This window comes from Sarcophilus harrisii, chromosome 3 (genome assembly GCF_902635505.1).
Source record: "Sarcophilus harrisii chromosome 3, mSarHar1.11, whole genome shotgun sequence".
Classification (NCBI taxonomy): domain Eukaryota; kingdom Metazoa; phylum Chordata; class Mammalia; order Dasyuromorphia; family Dasyuridae; genus Sarcophilus; species Sarcophilus harrisii.
The window spans coordinates 415,540,681-415,564,075 of NC_045428.1; the positions used below are offsets into that span (position 1 = coordinate 415,540,681).

The 23,395-nt window shown below is 34.1% G+C and overlaps 1 protein-coding gene across 1 annotated transcript in view; it reads left to right on the forward strand.

Annotated features, from left to right (window-relative positions):
• ITGB6 (integrin subunit beta 6) overlaps positions 1-16,093 on the forward strand; it is an 81,513-nt gene extending 65,420 nt beyond the window's left edge. The window contains exons 14-16 of the mRNA XM_023499233.2: positions 394-513; positions 5,881-6,047; positions 13,570-16,093. Of these exons, the coding sequence (XP_023355001.1) occupies positions 394-513; positions 5,881-6,047; positions 13,570-13,671 (389 nt within the window). The 3' untranslated portion in view covers positions 13,672-16,093. The remainder of the gene's footprint in view (positions 1-393; positions 514-5,880; positions 6,048-13,569) is intronic.
• Positions 16,094-23,395: the final 7,302 nt, after the last annotated feature.

Here is a 23,395-nt window from a genome sequence, read left to right on the forward strand (position 1 = left end):
GCCAAAGAGAATATACTGCTCCGTCTTTGCTATAATCAGGACTATTCTATTCCCCACACAGCTGGTGGCACCTGCTTTGGAAGTATTTTCAATGCATTTAGATTTAGAGTATAGCAGATTGATAGGGGCATTTGATGGTCAGTGCTGATGGGGGACACCTGGAACCATTTCCTGAAACATGAGGAAAACTTTAAAACTCATTTGGAGAGAAAGGGAAGAAAAGTTTGAAAGTAGTATTAAAATTCTCCTATTCCTGGGACTTTCCTATTCCCACACTGCATCTGCTGAAATCTCTCTCATGCATTAATCTAATACTTATCTATGCCATGTGTTGTTATTCTTCATCAATGTTTAAATTGTATTTGACCTGGTGGATGGCTTCTTTCCCTGCAGATTTCTCAAAGGAAAATTCTGTCTCCTGCTCTTTGCAAGGGGAAAATGACTGCCTTATTACATTCCTGATGACCACAAATAAAGAGGGAAGAACAGTCCTTCATAGCATAAACCAGAAGGGTAAATATCTTGAAATGTGTTGTCAGTGGTCAGAGAGATTTATAAGAGGAAAAAAAAAACTTGGATCACTCCCCAGGAGAAGCATTTCCAAATTTCTGGTATAATTGTGTTTTGAATGTGAACCTTCCAAACAGTGGAGAGATACTTATTCAAAGGCTTAAATATGTTTCAAGTGATTTTCTAATGAGAAAGGTTAACAAGATTAGGTTCTCATGACAAGGTGTGCCACATTGAATGTTTACTACAGGAATGTTGTTTGGAGTAATAGTTAATGGAAATATAACTAGGGAGATGCCATGGGGAAAAGATTGGTTTTAGCCAACAGCTTAACTAATGATACAGAAGAAAAGTCAATTAGCATGTAAGTTCAAATCAAATGTTCTAATTTTGCAGATAAATAATATAACACTGATTGGTTTTATATTCATTCAGTTTAATTAAATAAATACCTACTATGTGTCATGCACTAGGAATGACTGAATGATGAATTAATAATTGAACAAATGAAAACGCACTTATTAAGCCTTTACTATTTGACAAACATTGTGTTAAGTGTTTGGAATACAAATAGAAAAGCAAAACAATTCTTGTTCTCTGGAGTTCATTTTCTAATATATCAAGACAATATGTAAATAAGGGGTCATTTGTGGAGTAAGGCCCAGGAATCCTTAAGAATGTATCAACCAGGCTTTGTGATAATGCCTGGAGATCTGGATAGTTCAAAAGCAAATAAGGCCAGATGGGCAAAAAATAGCTAGATAAAAGGATAAGTAGGACAGATAATAAGACTCCGTGGTCAATAAAGTACAATGTCAAAGTCCTATATCTTAGTAGGGGGATCATACCTAGTCATCTTACCTGGAAGAATAGCCACCACCCTTTTATAATAGAATCATAGGAGTAAAGTCCCTAAGGAAATTAAGACATCAAGTCAGAGTAGGGTAAGGGCATTGAATCCATTCAATGAGATAAGAACATCAGGATCTAGCAAGGAAGAGATAAGAAGGAAATTGATAGGAGGATTAAAAGAAAGAACTTTCTGTAGCATCTCTTCCATTAGGCTCATGCCTTTTACTGAAATATAAATGGTGAGTAAACTGGAGCAGGGGTGAAGGTTCTGGTCACTGGGGATACCAAACAAAGTGAAACAGTTTGAGCCTTTGAGGAGTTTATAATCTATTGGAAGGGGAGGAGAGAGAAACCTAAATTTTATGCAAAGTGATTAGGCAGGCAAGTTTAACCTTTGGAAAAGATGAGAAAAGGAATTGAATTAAGTGTTGGTGGGTAATGGGAATTCCAAGAGGCCAGATGGGAAGAAAGGCATTTCAGGAAATGTAATGGACGGGAAAGAATGTTGGGTTTGAATTCAGATGTCAATATGAATTCTGGCTTAATTACCTTACCTGTTTGTGGCCATGGGAAAGTCATTTAGCATTTCTGGGTATCCATTTCCTCATTTGAAGAATGATGGAGTTGAGAATACATGACCCTCAAGGCTTGTTCTAGCTTGCAGTCTACAACTCTCTATTAAAGCAAAGAGAGGGAATAGCTGTATGCTACACTATGCTTTGTGCTTTATAATTAATATCTCATTTAATCTTCCCAGAAACTATGGGAGGTAAAATTCCCTTTTTACAGATAAAGAAACTGAGGTAAACAGAGGTTGTGACTTGCTCAAAGTCACACAGCTTGTAAATTCTGAGACTAAATGTGGACTCAGGATTTCATGACTCCAACTCTAATACACTATCCATTGCACTACCCAGTTTTCAGCTCTACTCATGGGCTACTTTGTGATGTCAGGAAACTAATTTTTCTGCAGAATGGCATAGTTCAACTGGATATTCCCCAAGGAGCTTCCAATCATAACAATCTATAATTTTAAAGTCCAGATAAGGAAAGTAGAAGCTACAACGGTGAAGGAACACCCCAAAATCTTATAAGTAGTGATTTAAAAAGTCAGGATCAGAACCCAGGCCTGCTAATTCATTGCTCTTTCCCCCATACTCTTTCTGCCTAAATCTTAATTTCAGAGAAGCAAAAGGAAATATAAAAAATAGAAATGAATATTATACCCATGCATTCTTTGTCACTCTGTCTGTGTATACCTCTGTGTCTAATGTGTGTCTGTGATGGAGAGCTCTTTGAAAGCAGGAATTATTTTATTCTGAGATTTTTATTGTTCAGTTTGGTTTTTGCTTTTCTTTATATCCTAATATTCAGCACAGTGGCTGGAGCACAGTAGGCACTTAGTACCTGCTTGTTGACTCGATGGTATCTCTATCTCTTTCCTTCAACCATGTTTAGACTAAAATATTTTCTTAATATGTAAACATGATTGCCTTTAACTTTACATGTTTCAGAATAATAATCTCTGCTACTGCAGCCCATTTTCCTGTATTGAGGAGCTTTCCTAATTCCTATTCTGACAGCAGGTGCTTAGGTACAATTCCCCCTGCGTTTTCATTACTATAGGTTTTCATTGCTAATGGTATCTTCCTCCCCAGTCATTACTAAATCAGAAATGTAGAGTTGGAGCAGGACATGTTCTCAATGGCACACAGACCTGCTGCTTGCTTCAATGTGGTGTCACTAACCTATTAAATACAGCCCCATTTCATTATTTTAGCTGGAATGCAATCTTTAGATCTTCAGTACATACCCAAATCTTTTCATTAGATCCCTTGCTTAATTCTTTATAATCCCCTTACAAGGCATTTACTGGCAACATGAATCTTCTGTCTGGAGAACAAAAGCATATAGAATAGGCATCATGTTGTTAGGGGGTCATTAGGCCCACCCAGATTCAGAACTTCTCTGGCTCCTTTTTCATATAAGCAACATGACATATTCCTCTTATATGTATAACACTGCTCATTAAATTACTACTTTACAGCCAAACTGACTCTTTTCTGGCCCCATTCTCATCTTCTATGTGCTATTTCTATGCCTTTGCTTATGTCAACTCCATTGGATGGAGTAGAATGTCCACCCATCTCAAAATAATTTTCTTCTTTTTTTAGGCAATAAACTGTGTCTTATTTTGTTTTGGTTTTGGTAAATAATATTTTATTTTTTTCAATTTCATATAAAAATAATTTTTAGCATTTTTATAAGATTTTGAATTTCAATTTCTTTCTCCCTCCCTGTCTTCCATGCAAGCTCCCCAAGAGAACAAGCAAACTGATATAGGTTATGCATGCCCAGTCATTTAAACATATTTCCACATTAGTCTTGTTGTGAAAAAAGAAACAGAACAAAAAAGGAAAAGCCACAAAAAAAAAACCAAAAAATGAAAATAATATTCTTCTATAAGCATTAGACACAATAATTATTTCTATGGATGTGGATAGAATTTTTCATCATGAATCTTTTGGAATTGTCTTGGATCATTGTAGTGCTGAGAAGAGCAAAGTCAATCATTGTTGATCATCACACAATATTGTTTTCTTTCTCTACTGAAAACTCCACCAGGATCATCATACCTTTCGTTGAATTGTATTCATTGGGTATATACATTTCATTTTTCCAACTATGAGCTCTGAGAGTAGGAAATATAGAAATTTTGGATTTTTTTTTAATCACCTATATCCCATCCCAATCTCTGAATGAGTTTAACTCAGGACCCAACTCCATCCCAAAATGTGATTCCATTCCTGACATCATTAGCTGGAGATTATCTACTCCGTCATTGATCCAAAAGGTCTCCAAGACAAGGTTTTACCTGCCAGATTTTAAGTATTACCTGGTCTTTCCATCAATGAAGCTGAATCTTTTTTTATTTTTCTCTCATAAAAGTCATTTCTTCCCTTTCCTTCCCAATATCTTCCCTCTCACTAGGTGGAAAGAAAAAAGAAAAGCAAAATCTCTATAACAAATATGCATAGTCGAATGAAACAAGTTCCCACTTTAGCCAATATGGCCATATCCAAAAATATTTATTTTATTCTGTGATTTCATCTAATTTAGCCTATCTCTCTGCCATACCTGGGCAACATTCTTCATCATACATCCTCTGCCTGCCATGAGTGATCCTTGTATTGATCAGAATTCTGAAGTCTTTCAAAACTCTTCATTTTTAAAATAGTACAAATTGTTCTTCGATTTGAAATATCCTGTATGTGTTGTCTTGGGCAATTAGAATATGATCTTCTTGAGGGCGTGGACTGTCTCACTTTTCTGTTTACATCCAAGCAGTTTGTACAGCATTTGACACATGAACAAGCATTTAATAAATGTTTTTTTTTCTCCATTCCATTAATAAATGGTTGTTTAGTGGAGTTGATCAAGCAATTTAAATAAGCATGACTGAATTTCTTCTTAGATATGTTTGATCTCACTTTTTTCAGAGTTCTGTAGATCTTTTTTTCATGGCTATTTCTCACATCTTATTTTCATAAAATGAAAAGAAGAGTTTAATTACAATGTTTCATTAAGAAATATATTATATCTCCAAGGCATACTGTAAGAATTATTGCTTATTCTGTCATTGCTATTAGTTGAATAACAGAGGGAAAGGGCTATATGAATTTAAAATTACCTTTGATATCATTAATAAAGCCAGAGTAATATTTACAGAGTATATTCATACACATGGCACTCTGTTGTGGAGAAACAGAATTGAAAGACAGAACCTTCTCTTTGCTTCCCAAAGGAAGTAGTATAATATGAAGAGCACTGGATTAAGCAGCAGAACAGTTGAGTCCTTACCCTTGCTAAATGTCTTTTAGGAATTCATTTCGCCAATCTTGACCTTTTTTTTTTTTTTTAGTAAGGGAATAGTTACTCTTAGCTCTAAGATAACAATAGTTGCAGAACAAAATATTTAGAGGAATTGTCCTGATTGAATTTTTGTTATAACCTGTTGGATGAAATAGATCCTAAGTTTCTTTCTAGCTCTAAATCTATGATCCTAGATTTTTATATGGTAAAGGAAAGTCAAGAATGAATGAAAAACAAAAATTTAGTTGTTTACTTATCCATTTATCCTTAGGATTATACCTTTATATTTTAGCCTATGATCCACATTATACTCACTACTAATTTTCTATATGCATTGTCAATAGGCAGTTGGAAACTCTTAAGTAATGTTGAGTCATCCATGAAGGAAATGTTCAAATTGTTCAACAAGCATAATTCCTTTATCTCCAATTAAAGGGTATAATTTTGAAGATAGAGATATATACTTCCCAAAATTAACTGCCCATTAAAAAATCTTTAAACTAAGACAGAAGGGTAGAGCCTCATTATTTTCCCCTTTAGCTTATGAAAAATACAATTGTAAAACCTCAGTGGAAATCCTTATCTTTTGTAAGTGAAGAAATTTACTATCTACATTCTAAACATGATTTTGCTTTGTTTTCACAGATTGTCCCAAGCTTCCCAACATTCCGATGATCATGTTGGGAGTATCTCTTGCCATTCTTCTTATTGGGGTGGTCCTGCTTTGCATATGGAAGCTGCTAGTATCATTTCATGATCGTAAAGAAGTTGCCAAATTTGAAGCTGAAAGATCAAAAGCCAAATGGCAAACGGTAGGTGACTTGTCATAGAACCTGCTGACAGTTAATTGAGAACATGTTGACAGTATCCCTTTATCTACCTTGTCAATGAAAGAAGACCTGTGGGAAATGGAAGCACTGGAAAAACTTCTCTATCCAGAGCCCAGAACCCTGTTGTTTCTTACAACAGAAAGGCACAGTCCCTTATTACTTTCCAACCAGCTGTCACTAATGTACCAACAAAAGAAATTCCAATGGATATCTCTCTTAGTTGTTGAACTACTGTGGGGAGAACAGGAAATACCATCCTCTTGAGTGGCTAGCCCGTGATTATCTGGCTTCCAAAGTTTTATGTTTATTTTCTTGGAAGATGGAGACTTCTATCTTTCTGTGTGTCTCAGGAAATCCTTAGGGAAATGGAGGCCTTGCTTCATACAGGAATCTTTGAATCACCAAGGGGTTAGTTATCTCAGGACTCAGAGCTCTATTTGATGTAGCACAAAAGCCATTTCTAAATGTTTTCACAAAGGACTTATAGTATAGCAAGAGTAATCATATGTGTAAATAGGATAACAATTCACACCATTCTCCATGGAAATGCCTCCCTATTTCTCATAATATGGTGAAAATGAAATGTGATTTTTAAAAAATCGTTTAGGTATCAATGAGCTGGTTATTATGAATAACATATTGTAAATAGCTACCTGAAAACATATCAACTTTGAAAAAAGTACATATGACATTTAAGTTGCTATACTTTCCAGCAGAAAAGCACCTAACAGAACTCAATTTTGGCTTATTTCTCTTACTTTTTCCTTATAAAAGATAATTAGATCTCTAGAGACTCATGGAAACAATTTCATGACTTTAATTTCCTATTCCTATCATGAATACTATATCTATCTATCTAAAAGCAATTAATTTATGTTACAAAAACCCCTACAATAATATTATTGGGAGAAATATCAAAGTATACAGTTTACTACATTCCAGTTGGAGTAATGCAAATGTGGAAATATCTATATTTCTTTCTCACCTTAATACTGATACTTTTTGGTTTACTATAATGTCTTTAACAGTGGCACAATGACAGACCTGGAGTCAATGCTCAGACATTTACTGGGTCTGTGATACTAGGCAAGTCACTTTACCCTGTTTGTCTCTGTTTTCTCATCTGTGATAAGCTGGAGAAGAAAATGGAAACCACGCCAGTAATTTTGCCCCAAATGAGGTCACAAAGAGTCAGGCATGATTGAAAAATGATTGAATGATAAGAACAACAAAATGTCTTTAATACTTCAAGAGAATGGGATTTCCTTTATTAGATAAATATATAGGGAGAAATATTTATGGCATGACTATTTTAAGTAATCATTTCAAATCAATGTACGTATAATATAGGATAACATAATTTGTCCAATATTTTATACTCCAGGTAAAAATGCCCATAGTAGGGAAGAATGTGGATATTGATTGCAGTATGGACATGGCAAATAGGTTTACTTTGTTCATTTAAACATACAGACATAACCTAGTTGGTTAAAATATCATATTCATGAGATCAACATAGTTTGTTTGAGCCAGTTAATATCAACTGACTTCATAACCAAACGCTTGATTCCAGCTTGAACCAACTGCCTCATGAGCACCTGGCAGGTCAGAGGAAGAGGTATATGAGAGAACATGAATCAATCCTTTATCACTCCTACAAAAACAGTGCAAATCATATTCACCTGCTCCATCTTTTTTTTTTTAACCATTCCTATGATTTAAGTCACAAAGGAAACTCCCTCTACTAATAATATATATCAACAAGGGCTCTGCAACCTAAAGTATTTGAGAATTACCTGGGGTTTTTGAAAGGTTAAATGTTTTGACCAAAGTCACATAGTCAGATGTTAGAGATAGACCTTCAATTCAGATTATCCCAGCCCTGAGTTGACCTTCCTTCTCACCTACTTAGCTTTTGACACTACCAATAACAAATACATTATCCCTAATTATTTGCTGTTTTTAAAAAGGATTTGTAGTGATGGTATTTTGTTTTGTTTTGTTTTTTGATCCTAACTGTGATTTTGTCCGTGTGGGGAATTTCTAGTGAGGGAAGGGATTCTATCTACCATTCCAAATAATAAATGTTATGAAATTTAACAGTTTTAGAGAGTTTTCCTACAAATTCAAGTTCTCCTAAAAACACAATTTTAAAAGATAAAAGAAAAATAGTCATTAAATTTCTTTTTTGTTCAGATGCATTCCATCCTCTCTGGTATACTGCTTCCAGAAAACATACAGAATATAAAGTCTATACACCTGGCAATTACACATATGTTACTTAGATACAGAATTCAAACTTGTCCAATTTAGCAGATTATTCTCTCGGTAAGGATACTCTTAACAGCTCCGAAGTCCAGTCTATTCTGGATCTTTTTGTCTAGTTCTTTGAGTAAACTTTCCTTTCCTTTTCTGGATATAAACTGAGTTTTACAAACAGTCCTTCCCCCAGAAGTCTGCCCTGAATTTCTATAAAGTAAAACTTTCCCCTTGCTCTCCTCTTTTTTTTTTTTTTTCCTAGTATTTCAAGCTTCCTTTGACCCTACTGGCCTTTAACCCTGTATCTGTTTACTTCTTCCTAGGGAGACAAAGATGAAAGGAGCAAAGTAGCCTTTGTTTACCTCCAAATAAAAAATTTAAGGCTATATTCTTAGAATTTATATGTATATGCAGAAGACATCAACATAATTACAGGAAGGATCTTATACCATCATGTCTCATGTAATGGGAAGAGACTCCAAGAGAATCATTACAGATAGCTTGTGCTCAGACTTAAGGACTTTCAATACTGATGCTCCCATGGGGAGGGTGTTTGAGGAACATAAAGGCCCAAGCCTGCTGTGTGTATTTGCATGCACAGCCTTTGATTGGTTTAAATAATAGTTAAATAATAAGCCCGTGTGTTGTAGAAAAGCATTTGGGCAATTATATGATGTATGTGTTCTAATCAGTATGTTTTATGTTTTCATTTTTTAAAAAAGATGAGTGCCAACAAAGATTTATATTTTTTAAATAATATTTTAATTGACAGTTAATTTTCTCTAAAACATGAATTGTTCTTACTCAGAATGTAAGACATGATTGAAATTCAAATGCTGGATTTTATGCTGCTTCTTCATCCAGAATGGGACAACACATATTATGAAGCATAAATGAAATGAAAAATATTATTTCCTTGTCAAACTGAGTTTCTTTGAATAACAAATGCTTAATGTTCATGCTCTGACTAAATAATGATTACTCAGCTCAGATGCAAAACAAATTTATTTCACATATTTCATCTCAAGATTCACTAATATAGATGCCCTATTGGCAGAAGTTTGTCTCCAGGGCCTCCATTTGGGGGTTCTCGATTCAATTCAAATTTTGCCAAAGACCAGTTTCTTCTCCAAAACTTGAAATTAATCTGATCTTAAGATGGCACTCAGCAGCCCAAAGGAAGAGAATGAGAATCCTATTATTGGCTTCTAGAGACAAGGGTGCTTGCCCCTCAAAGCTTTAGAAAGTAAACTGAAGAAAAAGAGGAAAGTATATTTAACACAATATAAGAAACAGGACTGGAATTTACCACTTTGACATGATTATAATTTTTGTATGGTTATGAATTAGATTTCATATTTTAAAAAATGAAGAGGAGGTTAAATTTGTCTTTGATTAGAATTTTTTTCAAGGTTGTCAAGTCATTAACCTAAGAGATGAAAAAATGTTCCATTTGACATTTCTTGTAGTCATGAATTGATTTCTGCTTCACTAAGCAAATCAAGTCTGCTTTTTGTAGTTTGGCAATCATTAAAAGATCAGTGGGTCATGACAAAGAGTTTTCCTATTTATCAGGTTCCCTTCACCATTTCTAAAAAACAACAACAACAAAACAAAAATTTTAAAAAGCCCTGTTAATTGCATTTTTCCATACATGCAAGAGGCAGCTAGATGGTTTAGGGGGTTGAATGCTGAAGTTAGAAACACTTGAATTTAAATATGAATTCAAATACTTACTACCTGTGTGACCCCGGACAAACCATTTAACTTCTGTTTACCTTAATCCACTGGGAGAAAATGGCAAACCACTTTAATAGTTTTGCCAAGAAAACCTCATGGATAATATGGTCTATGGAGTCACAAAGAGTCAGAAGCCAACTGAATGACTGAACAGCAACAATAAGATAAGCTAACTAAAGCATGTGCCTTTGATCCTTTATAGCCATTTTTCACCACAATTTGACTAAAAAAGATGAACTTAGAGTCACCTTCAGAGCCTAGCCTTATTTTTAAAAAAAAGAAAGAAAGAAAAGAAAAGAAAAGAAAAAAAATAGATTAGGCTATAGATTTTTCATAAAGTGGGAAAATTCCAGGAAGTGGTATTTCAAATGGAAAGCTTATTGTAAGGAGGAAAATAATTACTTATAAGGAACTGAAGAGGGCAGTATGCACATATGAGCTTAAAATAGTTCATTTATATGGATCATTAAGGTTTGGAAAACATTTTTATCATACCTCTAAAAGATAGTAGTAGTATGCTTTCACAGATAAACAAACTGAAATAAATATTGTTTGAGTACCATTAGTCAACATGGTATAGTATAGAAGTATACTGAATTTGGAGATAAAGAATCTAATGCTGAATTTGGAATCTGAATCAAAGAACCTGGACTCAAGTCCCTACTTTTTCTTTCTACTTATTATTTAATCTTTCTAGAATTTATCTGTTGAATCAAATAACTGGACTAGATGGCATCTATAATCCTTTCTAATTCAAAATCTGTGATTCTGTTATTTGGTCAGGGTTATATAACAATTAGCCAGTAATGTCTCAGACCTCTCACTCTCTGACTCATTTTCAAATACATACATCTCTTTCCTAAATGTTTATGTGTCCAAAATCTAATTTTATTACTGTTGAATGTGCTTTATCTAAATAACTTATTTTATTTAGATATATATCATACTACTCTTTCCCTCTCCCACCTAGGAGGTAAATTCCATGTGGTTGGGAAGGAATTAGATGGGAAAGAGACTATATTACCTGTTTTTATATAAATATCTTTAGATTGATAGATGGATAAAGAGATTGATGATAAATAAATATTCATAGTACTTTGCAAATATTAAGCACTTAATAATTTTTAAAATTCATTTCTTCAAAATAAACAAAGCTCTCAAAAGGAGAACCATTCATCTTCCACCCACCCACCCCCATTCTAGTAGTAATTTGATCTAGATGTTCCAAAATATATATGCTTCCTAATTTTCCAATTTCAGATGTAAGTAGGAGTTTGGGAGGAAGATCAGGAAAGGTTTCAGGGAGTAAATGTCCACTGAAATGAGTCTTGATGGAAGATGTTTCATTAGCCAGAGATTTAGAAGGAGTAGTTTGTTAGTATGGAAGATGGCCTGCCTGGATTTATAGAAATGGGAGGAAGAGGAAGGCAGAATTATATGTGGGAACAGTTAAATAGAATGTGGGGAATGTATAAAAAGTATGTAAAAAGGATTTGAATTAAATGAGGTTAGAATCAGATTGTGAAGGATCTGAATTATTTGAACAATATAGCCAGCCCAACAGAGTTGTGCTCTCTGCAGTAGAGTTGGCATACTTAGCAGTTTAGTTTGAGAAAGGATTTCAGTATCTGGCATCTTATCCTGTCAGGTGATCTTCAGCATCTTCCTAAGTCAACTGAAATGGAAAATTGGCACAAGCATCCTAAGACAGGAAATTCAGTTTTATGCTGATAGTAACAATCCAAAGCATTTTTTAATGATACACTGACAGAAATTTATGGACCAAAGACCTATGGTTCATCTCAACAATTCAGTGCTGATGGTGCCTCACTTAGTGATAAGGACATAATCCTAGAGATGGGCAAAATACTTCCATAGTGTTCTCAATAGACCATCATCAATCAATGCTGAAGCTATTGACTGTTTATCTCAAGTTGAATGTAATCACTTCCTAGTGAATGCCATGAGGCTACTTTCATGTGGTAAAGTACCAGGTGCTGACTCTATTCTAGCTGAGATTTACAAGGGGGGAGGGTACATTGGTCATAGAAAAACTCACTGAAATTTGCCAAATTATATGGCAAGAGAAGATTATGCTCCAGAAGTTCAAGACTGCCTCCATTGTTCATCTTTACAAAAATAAAGGGGATAGATTTTTCCTGTGACAATCATGGAGGATCTCAGTCATTGCAGGAAGGATTCTTGCCAGAGTCCTCCTTACTAGGCTTGCCCTACACTTGGAAAAAGGTCATCTACCTGAGAGCCAGCATGGCTTCGAAATAGGCCAAAGAATAGTCAATATGGCTTACTGCCTGACAACTCCAGGGAAAATACCAGGAACAAAACAGAGATCTATATACAACATTTGTAGATTTGACCAAAGCCTCTGATACTGTTGATCATAAAGACTTATGGGAAATTATGTCAAAATTTGGTTACTCAGAGAAGTTCATCAGTATAGTTCATCAATTTCATGATGACATGCTTGCTTGGATTCTGGACAAAGGACAAATGCTCTCAAGCTTTCCTAGTCATCAGTGAAGTGAAACAACACTGTGTGCTTGCCCCCATGCTTTTTGTCATGTTTTCAGCTATGTTGTCAAATACTTTCAACAAGGACAAATATGGAATCAAAGTAACCTACGGACTTATGGTAAATACTTCCACTTAAAAAGGCTACAAGCCAAAACTAAAGTGGAAGTGTTGATGCATAATTTTTTTGTTTGCAGATGATTGCAAAGCTGAGATACAACAACAGAATGATCTTTCATAAATCATTCCTTAATTTCCCATCAAGCTAGAAATCTTTTTTTCTAAGTCATTTTGGTTTTTTGTGGATCCCAGTGTATCATGTGAACTTTCTATTATTCCTCCTTTTCACTATATAATCTGTGTACTTCCTTCCTCTAATCATGTATCTCTTTGATGATGGGTTTTCATGCTATTTTTTTTTTTTTTTTGCATTCAAGGCATGATTAGTAATGTACTATTTCCTATTTCCTCATACTCTCCATGCCTATTTCCATTGTCCTTTGGGTTACTTGTCTTTTGGATTCTCTGAAGATTGTTGTGTTCCATAATACACATATTGCATTACCAACAAAGTGCTGCTGTAATATGAAAAAGGTGGATTTTTGGAAAAGGAATAGTTTAGCATCATTAAAGCACTCTGTAGATTCATTCTATGTATATTTTTAAAAGTCTAATAATATTTCAAGGATACAAGATATTTTCTAACAATCAATTCCAAGAAAATTAAGATTTCCTAAACTGTCCATCAGAATATTTCAGGTTATTTCTGACTTAATAACGATAAAAAGTCTATTTGAGAAATACTTTAAGTACAATGTAAGACATCAAAATGACCCAAATGATCTCAAAAAAAGACTTTTGTCTTGTGAGAACATTTTAAACTCAGTGAAATTATTTAAAGCCACCAAAACAGAGTCTTATCAAAATTTATGTGTCTCTAATTGAAACTTTCTTTTTTCTTCTTCTTCTTCAGGGAACCAATCCACTGTACCGAGGCTCCACAAGTACATTTAAAAATGTAACATATAAACACCAGGAAAAACAAAAGAGAAACATTACTGCAGATTTCCATTAGCAGTTCATGCACTGGAAAAGTCTGTTTCACTGATAGAAAATGTCAACTGCACGATTTAATTTTTATTTCTTTGTTGCTATAAATTGAGGTTTGCTCAAGATAGTAATAGGTCATTTCGAGATCAGCCTTACTTGGGAGAAGGTTAGCCACTGATGCCTGCCAGGTTCAAAATAATTAAGAAAAGGAGTATCAACAACAAAGACTTGACTTTGGGGATCATGTTAATGAATGCAAAACCTATTGCATTTATGCCTGGGGGAAAAAATTCTCAGGATGAAATATCTGTGGATATAATTTGCATGTGAAAAAATATGAAGAATTAGAATTTCATTTGTTTTAGAAATATTCTCTTGTCTTAGCAAAATCCCAGAACCTTGCAAATACATATTCACTCAACACAGATGCATACATATTTCTAAATAGTGTCCTCATTCTTAGAGGAAGACCAAATGCACTTGTAAATGGAGTGTTTGGGTTATTATTCCAGTGGCAATTGATTGTATATTATTCCAATTTAGAAGGAATTATTCTCAAAATATCAAAAACTGTAAGACTGCAGATGAAGTCAACCAGAATAATTTGGATTTAAATGGTTAGGATTTTACATCAATCCAGTCCTTTTTTTGGTGAGTACAAGAAGCAACTAGAAACAGCTTCAAGAGGCAGAGAGTTTTACTCCCCATTAAATCCTTGATAGTTTGCATTCAAATCCCCTTATGTCTGTGCTTCACAAACAAGATTTTTATTCATTTTATCCATAAAAAGGTGTAGATACATAATTTAGAAATTAAGAAGTCACTAGAAAGTAAGATTGAAATAGAGGTCAACAAAGAAAAAGAGAAACAAAAAGAGAAAGAGAGAAAGAGGGAGAAATAAAGAGGCCCTAGTTAGCATACTAAACTATTAAAAACTACAAAATCCTTGCCTTCTGTACAACTCAGGTTTTCTCCTCTATACTCCTAAATCTTTGGGGGGAGGGAGGTGGAGGAAGAAAAATTACTTATCTTAAGAGTGTCAGATAACTGGCAGAGAGCTCTAATAATATAAAAAAGGGGGCATGAGTTTTACAGGATAAAATCCAAAGTGGTTTTTAATCAAACATAGTCCTTCATAAATTATGTTTTCTTTATCAGTTGACTTATCGCATTTGTCTTAATCTACAAATTTGATCTGGTAGATCAAAATAAGCTATTCAAAACTTTTTTTTTAATTTTTACTTTGCATCTGGGAAATATATTTGGCTATTTAGAGATATCTATGGATTATTCACAGATGTGAAGATCTCTATAGTTTTCCTAAAACAATGATAGATTATTTCAGTTGAGTGAAAGGTAGAATATATGAAAATGTATAGGAGAATAATGAAATAGCATTAGAGCCAAATCCCACTGAAATGCAGAGAAGGTACTGTAGGCACCTCTTGTGCAATGTTAATTACCAGCAGTTTAACCATAAAGTAAAGCAGTTTACTAGGTTAATAGTTTGCCATTATCTAATAGAACAGGTTATTGAGACTTCCTGACCCTGGGTGTGTTAGAATTTGTCTCAGTTCCCCAGGCAACTAAGGCAATAAATTACCAAGGTGATTAGGGCCTGCACTTCTGTGGCAGCCGTGTGGGAAGAGAGAATTAGGCATATATAAGAGAGATGCTTGCATAGTAGAATTGACAGGATTTAGCCATTGATTGAATGTGGGGAGGGATATGGTGAGAGAAAATGAAGATGACAGTTCTAATTGTGTATTAGTAGAGAAAGTTGCTCACCTGGAGAAACAGAAAAAATAGTCACTGGAATATCAACTGCTAACTAGTTATGGGTTTCTTGTTCCTTTGATACATCTTGTTATGTTACATAGTGACTTCTTCCTATGCTACATTACTAAATCCATTACCAAATTATTGGAGGTCTTCTGAAAAAGTAACCTAAGAAAATTGATGTACTTCAGTAAGCACATAGTAAGCACTTAATTAATGCCTTTTCCCTCATTCATTCAATGTCTAGTTTCCTGACTTAAAGATTGATATAGCATCTGGGGAAAACCTGGTTCAGTCTGTATGTGAGTTATATTACTGATTACACATCAATATTTACACGTGATTTACTGTTTTAAATATATTTTCGCATTCATTACTGGGAAGGTACTTTAGAAAACTTTGAGGAGTGTATGTGTTTATCTATGTGTGGATGTGTGTGAATGTGCATGTGTATTTGTGTGTTTGTATTACAGAGGATAGAATAAAATCTTTCTACTATTTCCAAATATTGTTTTGTCCCAAGGCTGGTCCTTGAAAAAGCCAAAACATTAAAAGAAGTACTTCTGTTCACTGAAGAGTTAAGTTACATGAAAGTAGTTTTTATTGTTGTAGCAATTTTGTTGTGTTTTTGTGTTGACCTAAATAAACATGGTAATTTAAACAATGAACCTTTGATGAGTGATAATCCTTTCCATGTTTGGCATAAAATGCTTCCTCCTTTGGTCAATCTTTTTTTGTTTGCTTACTAAATCCTGAGGGTTGGGGAGGAGGGATTTAGGAGGAAATAAAAGGAGTGCAGGAAGTGCAGGAAGACCAGAGCAATAGATGTAGATGACCTACCAAAAGATACATATTGTTGAATGGGTACAGTATAGATGTTACAATATCTAGAAGGAAATACTATAATAAAATAATGGATATTAGAATCATTAATCATTTTAAGTTAATTTATGGGAATCCAAGGCATTTCAAAATGATAAATTATTTTTCATGGTATTCTGTAAAGGGCTTCACTGGGGTCAGACAACGGAGCACTTAAGGCTAATTACCGATTGGATAATACTCTATTAGCATATGCTTGGAAAATGGCCCTTCCCACTATTCTGTGCTGGCTCCATCTTTTGGTGTATACAGATGATTGTAGGAGGGATTAGGGGGTGGAGTAAGACAAGCCAGAGTCACTTTGGCAGTAAGGGAGGTTGTGGAGAACTTTTGTCCATCCCCTTCACTTCTACCCCTAAAGACCAAGGACTTTTGCTTATCCTGACTCTGGCTGATTCTAAGACATCCAGAGTGCTAACTCGGTCTTTACAGTATTCCTTCCATACTGTTCATTTTGAAGATTAGGAAAATAAAACTCTAAGGAATCAAGTGGCCACAAAAGTCAGTGACCACAGAAGTTCTTTGCTTAAGACTTCATGTAAACACAGACACAGACAATTCAACTGGGACAGAACAGTCAGGCCAAGTATAATCAAACACTGTAAACACCTGGTGTTACACATGTTTTTTAATAGAGTAAAGGTCAGTAAACTGGGAATTCAGAAAGCTGGATTGAGTTCTCACTTACTAAGACATTGCTGGCCAAGTTATTCTGTCTTTGTGCTTTAATTTTTCCCTCTGCAAAGCCGTGATAACACCCATCTCTCCCTCCCAAAGAGGATTCCCATTGTATCCTTAAAAACAAGAGCAAATGTACATACATACCTTATATGCAACGCTTTGTGCTAACAGAAACAAAAAGCATTTTTCTCAGGTAGCATTACTAATTAATGACTTGTTTCAAGTAAGTAGTTGATTCTAAATTGCTCATCAAGTCACCTATGCTGTTAGAATTTGATAGATGAGAAAAATTTGGAGCTCAAAATCTTACAAAGATGAATGTTAAAAAAAACTATCTTTACATGTAATTACAGATATATATATATATATATATATATATATATATATATTATTAAAACAAGCCAACAAAGAAATGATAATTTCTGTTTAAATATGGTGTTTATATCTATTAGGTCTTTTGATCCTTTCTGACTTGTATACTTAAAGTGCATTTTTTCAAAGGTTAACCTCTGGTTAAGAACAATTAATGATTTAAAAACTAGGTTTAATATGCCATTAAAATACCAAATTTCCATACTAACCACAAAAATATGCAGGAAAATAATCATTTAAAAGCATTCTAGTCACCAAATGCAGAATCTGAATTCTACCAAAGTAATCATAATAGTTTTTGTCATATGATTCTTTTATTTGCCAGCCTCCTTAAGGTGCAATGGGTGAGGTTAAAAAAGAAATTCTTTTGAGGATGTATTTCTGTAATACATTTTTTTTTATTTGAGGTTTTGAGGTTTATTTTTGAGGTTGAAAGGCTAGGAGAATAGGGATAATATAGAGTAGAAGATTTAGTGTGAACATTTGTTAAGAAGAGGGTTTGAACCTCTGATAGTAAAGGCTTAAACTTTATGCAATTATCAACTTTGCCACCTGAACAGCCCTGTTCTTGGGGGTGTTAGAAATTGAGTTAACAAATTCATTCTCATTTTACAGAATCTAAATGCAAGTGAAAATTTTCCCCTTTTTAGGACACTACTTTGATCTTGATTAGAGATAGGGATAGAGAAATATATGGGATACAAGTGTTGAATCAAATTATGATTAGTAAAAAATCTATTTTTGCTAAACTATAACATTGTTACTGTCTCAGTTCACACACACTTAAAGACCAGAAAAATGTACATATTGAGCTTCTGTTTCACATTGAGATTCTTAATATTATCACTGAAAAGGTCTATTTTCAAGCCTATTATTGTAGAGATCTGGAATGACACATTGGAAGCCTTTAGTCAAATGATTAAACAAGACTAATTATCACATAATTCAGAGTAGATAATCAGTTATTTTATGACAAGTGCTACACTGGACACAAAGTTTGGATAAGGGATGATATCAAATACTTCTAACCACTAAGAACTACAAGCATCTTTAAGAACCTCATATTTGGTCACACTAGCATTGTTGTTCAAGTGTGGGCAGAGACTAGGCAGTATCAGTGCATCAACCAACCAATAAGCATTTATCAAATTTTACAGTTAATGAGATCTTTGATCCTTGGTAATTAGACATTGACAAAGAGAGCCAGAATTACTGTAAACAATCTGGAAGCCAAGCTACTCTCAGAGGCAAAACAGGAGAAACACTGATAAGATTATAAGTGGACCTTTTGATTTTGATTAGGCTTTTCTTTATCCTAAATAGGCGTTTATTTCAGTAGGCCCAGATTGAGTTCCTTGTTCAATTCCTTGTATTGACAAATCCTACAATTTATTGCATCCAATCACAGGGCCGAATTGTAATGTCAACTCCTTCCCCTTGTGTTTCCCCTATAAAAAGAATCTATCTTTGCCTTAGTCCTGCCCTCTAATTCTTTTTTTGGGTGCTAAATCATTTTTAGGTTTAGTCCACTTGTGTAATTCCCTGCTCACTTTATGGCATCAAGGATTCATGAGGAATTTACAACACCTTAACAGTATATTCCCCTGGCTAATTGTGAGTTTTGATATAGAATTTAGCTTTCTCTTTATTAATTGCTAAAATCCCTTTTCCTTGCTAAAACCCTATATGGATTTAGTCCTTTGTTAGTAGTGTAATAAAATCGTTGCCTCTTGATTTGGAGATGGTCTAAGCCTACAAATTCTTTTGAGACACCTCACAACATCAGCCGGTTACTCCAATATATACTTGGGATCCAACAATCCTTCATCCCAACATATAGTGGTGAGCCCCATCAAAATGTGCCTTATATTATGCTAAGTACTGAGAATACAAAGGAAAACAAAAACATGGCTGCCTCCACCCTTAATGAACTCCCACTCTAATGAGGGATACAAAATGTCTCTTACTATGGACATACAATAAATATATAGTATAAATATAAGGTAATTCATAGGGAAGGCACTGGGGCTGAGGAAGGGGAAAAGCCTCTTGTTGAAAATGAGATTTGAGCAGGGTGTTGAGAGAAGATGGCTAGGTAAGGCAGGAGGTGGACTTCAATAGAAAGAAGCATTTTAGGCTTGGGGAACAGCCAGTGAAATGCTTAAATCTCAGAAATGGACTGGGGAGTATGTGAAGGGGAGTAAAGTATAAGAAGACTAGGAAGAGCTTTAAATGCTAAACAGAGCATTTTATATTTAGTTCAAGAAATGAAATATCACCTTGTTATCCTTGAACTGCTTTGACTTAATAAAAAACAAAAAACAATCCACTAATCCACTGTAAGAAACAAGTTGGAACACTCTGTAGCACCTTACATTTCCATTTATTTGTAGTTTTTAAATTATTTGCTTTTTCATTCTCAAATGCCCTTAAATTAACTTTTCTTTTCATACCAAGCAATTTTCTTATTCAACTGCTTTTTCTACTTTAGTATTTATTTTTCTTTTCCTTAATAATTTACTCCTATAGGAAGTCATTATTTTTCATTCAGTTAGTTTTGTGGCAATAGATTTGCCCATATCTATCTAGATGCTTTCCCAGATCTCTCTCTTTCTACAGACACACACATACACACACACACACACACACACACACACACACAAGCACATGTACACACATACATATGCACATGCATATGCACACATGCACACACACACACACACACACATATACACCTATATTTTCAAAATGACTAGTTAAAGTGACCAAGGCAAACATTAGGAGATTTTAAGAGACAAATTCAGAGTACTCACCATCAGGCACTAAAATTGATTTTAAGTTGAGTTAACCACAACCATTCACTTGTTTACAAATCTCCCACTGGGTCAAATGAGAATCTGAATTCTACTGTGCTTTCAACATCTGACTTATGCACACTGCACAGTAGAATATAAAAGTTGAAATTAATTAGACCTGCAGTGTGAGACTTAGGTTACTTTGCTTTTAACAATATTGAATAAATATTTTTTGCTTTTTTGATTATGAGACATTTCTCATATTTTAAGTCTTCCAGTTAAAAAGCTGGGGTATGGAAAGAAGAAATTTGAACAGAACGCTGAAGATCTCAGACAATAAAAGAAGCCAACTTGCCAATGAGACAGTGTATTAAAAACTTTTTTTTTACTTTCTCAATCATTCGTTGATTAAATTGAATCTATTAAAATCCAAAATTACAACTAGTAGTTGTTAATTTGAATTTCTAGAAATCAGAAGCATGATTTTTAAGAAAATTAGATGATTTATTCAAAAATTTAAGCATATTTTCAATTTCTAATAGATATAAAAAATTAAAAGGCATAACTTTATAATTTCCTGTACTGTGCCTTCACAATACTATTCTTCAACATAAGAAAAACACTTAATATTTTTGGTCTTGAGTTAAAAAAGAAGGATATGATTATTTATTGACAACATAAATATATATATTGATATTTTGAAATGGAGAAAAAGTAATACCATTTGCAAATTAACTAAGACTTGATGGCTCCTCTTTACCCTTACCTTGGTTCTATTTTCCAAAATACATGTATGTATAAATTTTGTCCAAAGGAGCAGGGACACCCTTTCCCACTAAATAGTCCTAACTCTGTATTTATACAATATTAGTTCAATATTAAGGGAGCCCTGCTTCTCCCAGAATGGATCAGGCTTAACTTGTACTCTGGCTCTTTATGCCCCACCTGAGAACCTAAAGGAAAATCTTTTAAAGCTTAGATTTGGCTCTTGCCTTGGGTTACCCCAAATGGCATTCACAGGGACTCTTTTAGACAAAAATACTTTGTAGTTAATGTACAAAGTAGATCACATATAGGACAGCTATTTATTTCCTTTGCCACAAAAGAAATACTTAAAGCACAAAAGACCTGCATGAATCGACAAATATTTAAATCATGATACAATAACCTCTCAGTCAAATGGGAGATTAATACTTAAAACATAAAAGCCATTCTCCAAACAATGGACATCTACTTTGTTTCTAATCCTTTGCTATCACACATACACAAAAAGTGCTGCTATAAATATTTTGATAACTTCTTATCAGTGTCTTCCTTGTGGATTTAAGTCTAGTAGTTCAATGTCTGGGTCAAAAGGTATGGACATTATAGTCATTTTATTTACATGATGCAATATTTTGTAGTATTACTAAACAGATAATTTTCCCCTTTCACTTTAGAACGCTGTATTCTAATACTTCATTCAAGTTCCATAGGTCTGGAAAACTAAAGTATGGTTTCAATGGTGATCTTATTCTTCTCTGAGAGGTTGCTTCATACACCAATCAGAAGTTTCTGATTATGCATGTTCTTTAGCAAAGAACTATAGGATTAATCTAGGTTCAGAATTCCCATTTAACAGGCATAGTCTTAAAGAGGCTAAGTACAAATTTATTATTGCTCAGAATCTTGATTTAAACAAGATATAAGAAAAGAGAAAATTTATAGTATAAAAGTAATGGGCAATTGATGAACGAGGTGATCACCAAGACAATATAAGAAACAGACTACATATAATATATATCATCACCATTATGAGGAATCACCAACATCTGAATTTCTTAGCTGGGAGAATCCAGTTCACAGTTATTCAGAGTCTCTAGTGGGAGGCTTTGTTAGGGAAATGGCACCAAACTTCCTAAACTTCTATTTTTTTAAGTTTTTTTTTTTTAAATTAAAGCTTTTTATTTACAAAACATATGCATGGATAATTTTTCAGCATTGACCCTTATAAAACCTTCTGTTCCAAATTTTCCATTACTTCCCTGGACCCCCTCGTCTAGATGGCAGGTAGTTGAATACATTAAATATGTTAAAATGTATCTAACTAACTTCTCAAAGTCCTTTTCCACTAAGAGGTTTTATAGGTTGAGAACAAAGTTTATAGGCATTACACTAAATATTCCCTTTTGATATGTGACCCTTATGACAGAGCAGTCCTACTCAGTGATAGGGATGTTCTATCCCAAGAGACCTATCAAACAGAATATTTGTTTATTCTTTTAGGAGGATTATGTTTACTCCAGGAACTGGCCAGATTTCAGGAGTTAACAAAGGCCTGATATAAAGGACAGTCATTAATTAAGGTGTCAGGAGGATGGCCAATCCTCCTAACTTTATCAGATAACTAGGAGCACGTTTCAAAGTTCTCAGCACAAAGAAGTTGCATAAAAGACATGGCTGAGACCTAATTAAGATTCCTTCCTCACTAGGATTCCTTACAAGAGTCCACAGAAATAACCAGAGTACATCCTCAATTCCATCCAAATCATCTCAGTCAAAGCAGATTAAGGTAGGAGGTTGGGCGGGGGGAGGGGGGGAGAACCCTTGAATTATAAGCATTACCACATATCTCCTACTTGCACAAAAAAGGATGGAAAAAGTCTGCTTATATTCATTCTTTCAAGCCATGCTTCTTCTTCGTAACTTGGTAGCATCTGCTATTGATTGTTTTGTGGTTGTTCTTTATGTTCACATCATTATAGTCACTGTGTAGGCTATTTTCTTGGCTCTATTTAGTTACTCTGCATATAGATCATATAAATATTTTCAAGTTTCTATACATTTATACTTATCATTTTTTACAGGAAAATAATATTACACCTCATATATGGCCCACAATTTGTTTAGCCATTCTCCAATTATTGGACACCTTATTTTCTAATTTTTTGCTTTCACAAAAAGTACTACTATAAATATTTTAGTGTATATAGGGACTTGTTTCTTATCAATGATCTCTTCTGGTTTAAACCTAGTAGTTCAATCTCTGGGTCAAAGAGTGAGGACATTAGAATCATTGTATTTACATAATTCCAAATTGATTTCCAGAATGATTTTACTGATTCACAATTCAATCATCCATTGATGCCTCTTTTCCTACAATCCCTACAACACTGTTGTTATCCGTTACAGTTTTTGGGAGTGTGAAATAAAACCTCAGGGTAGTTTTCATTTGCATTTTTTCTTTAATGATTTGGACCA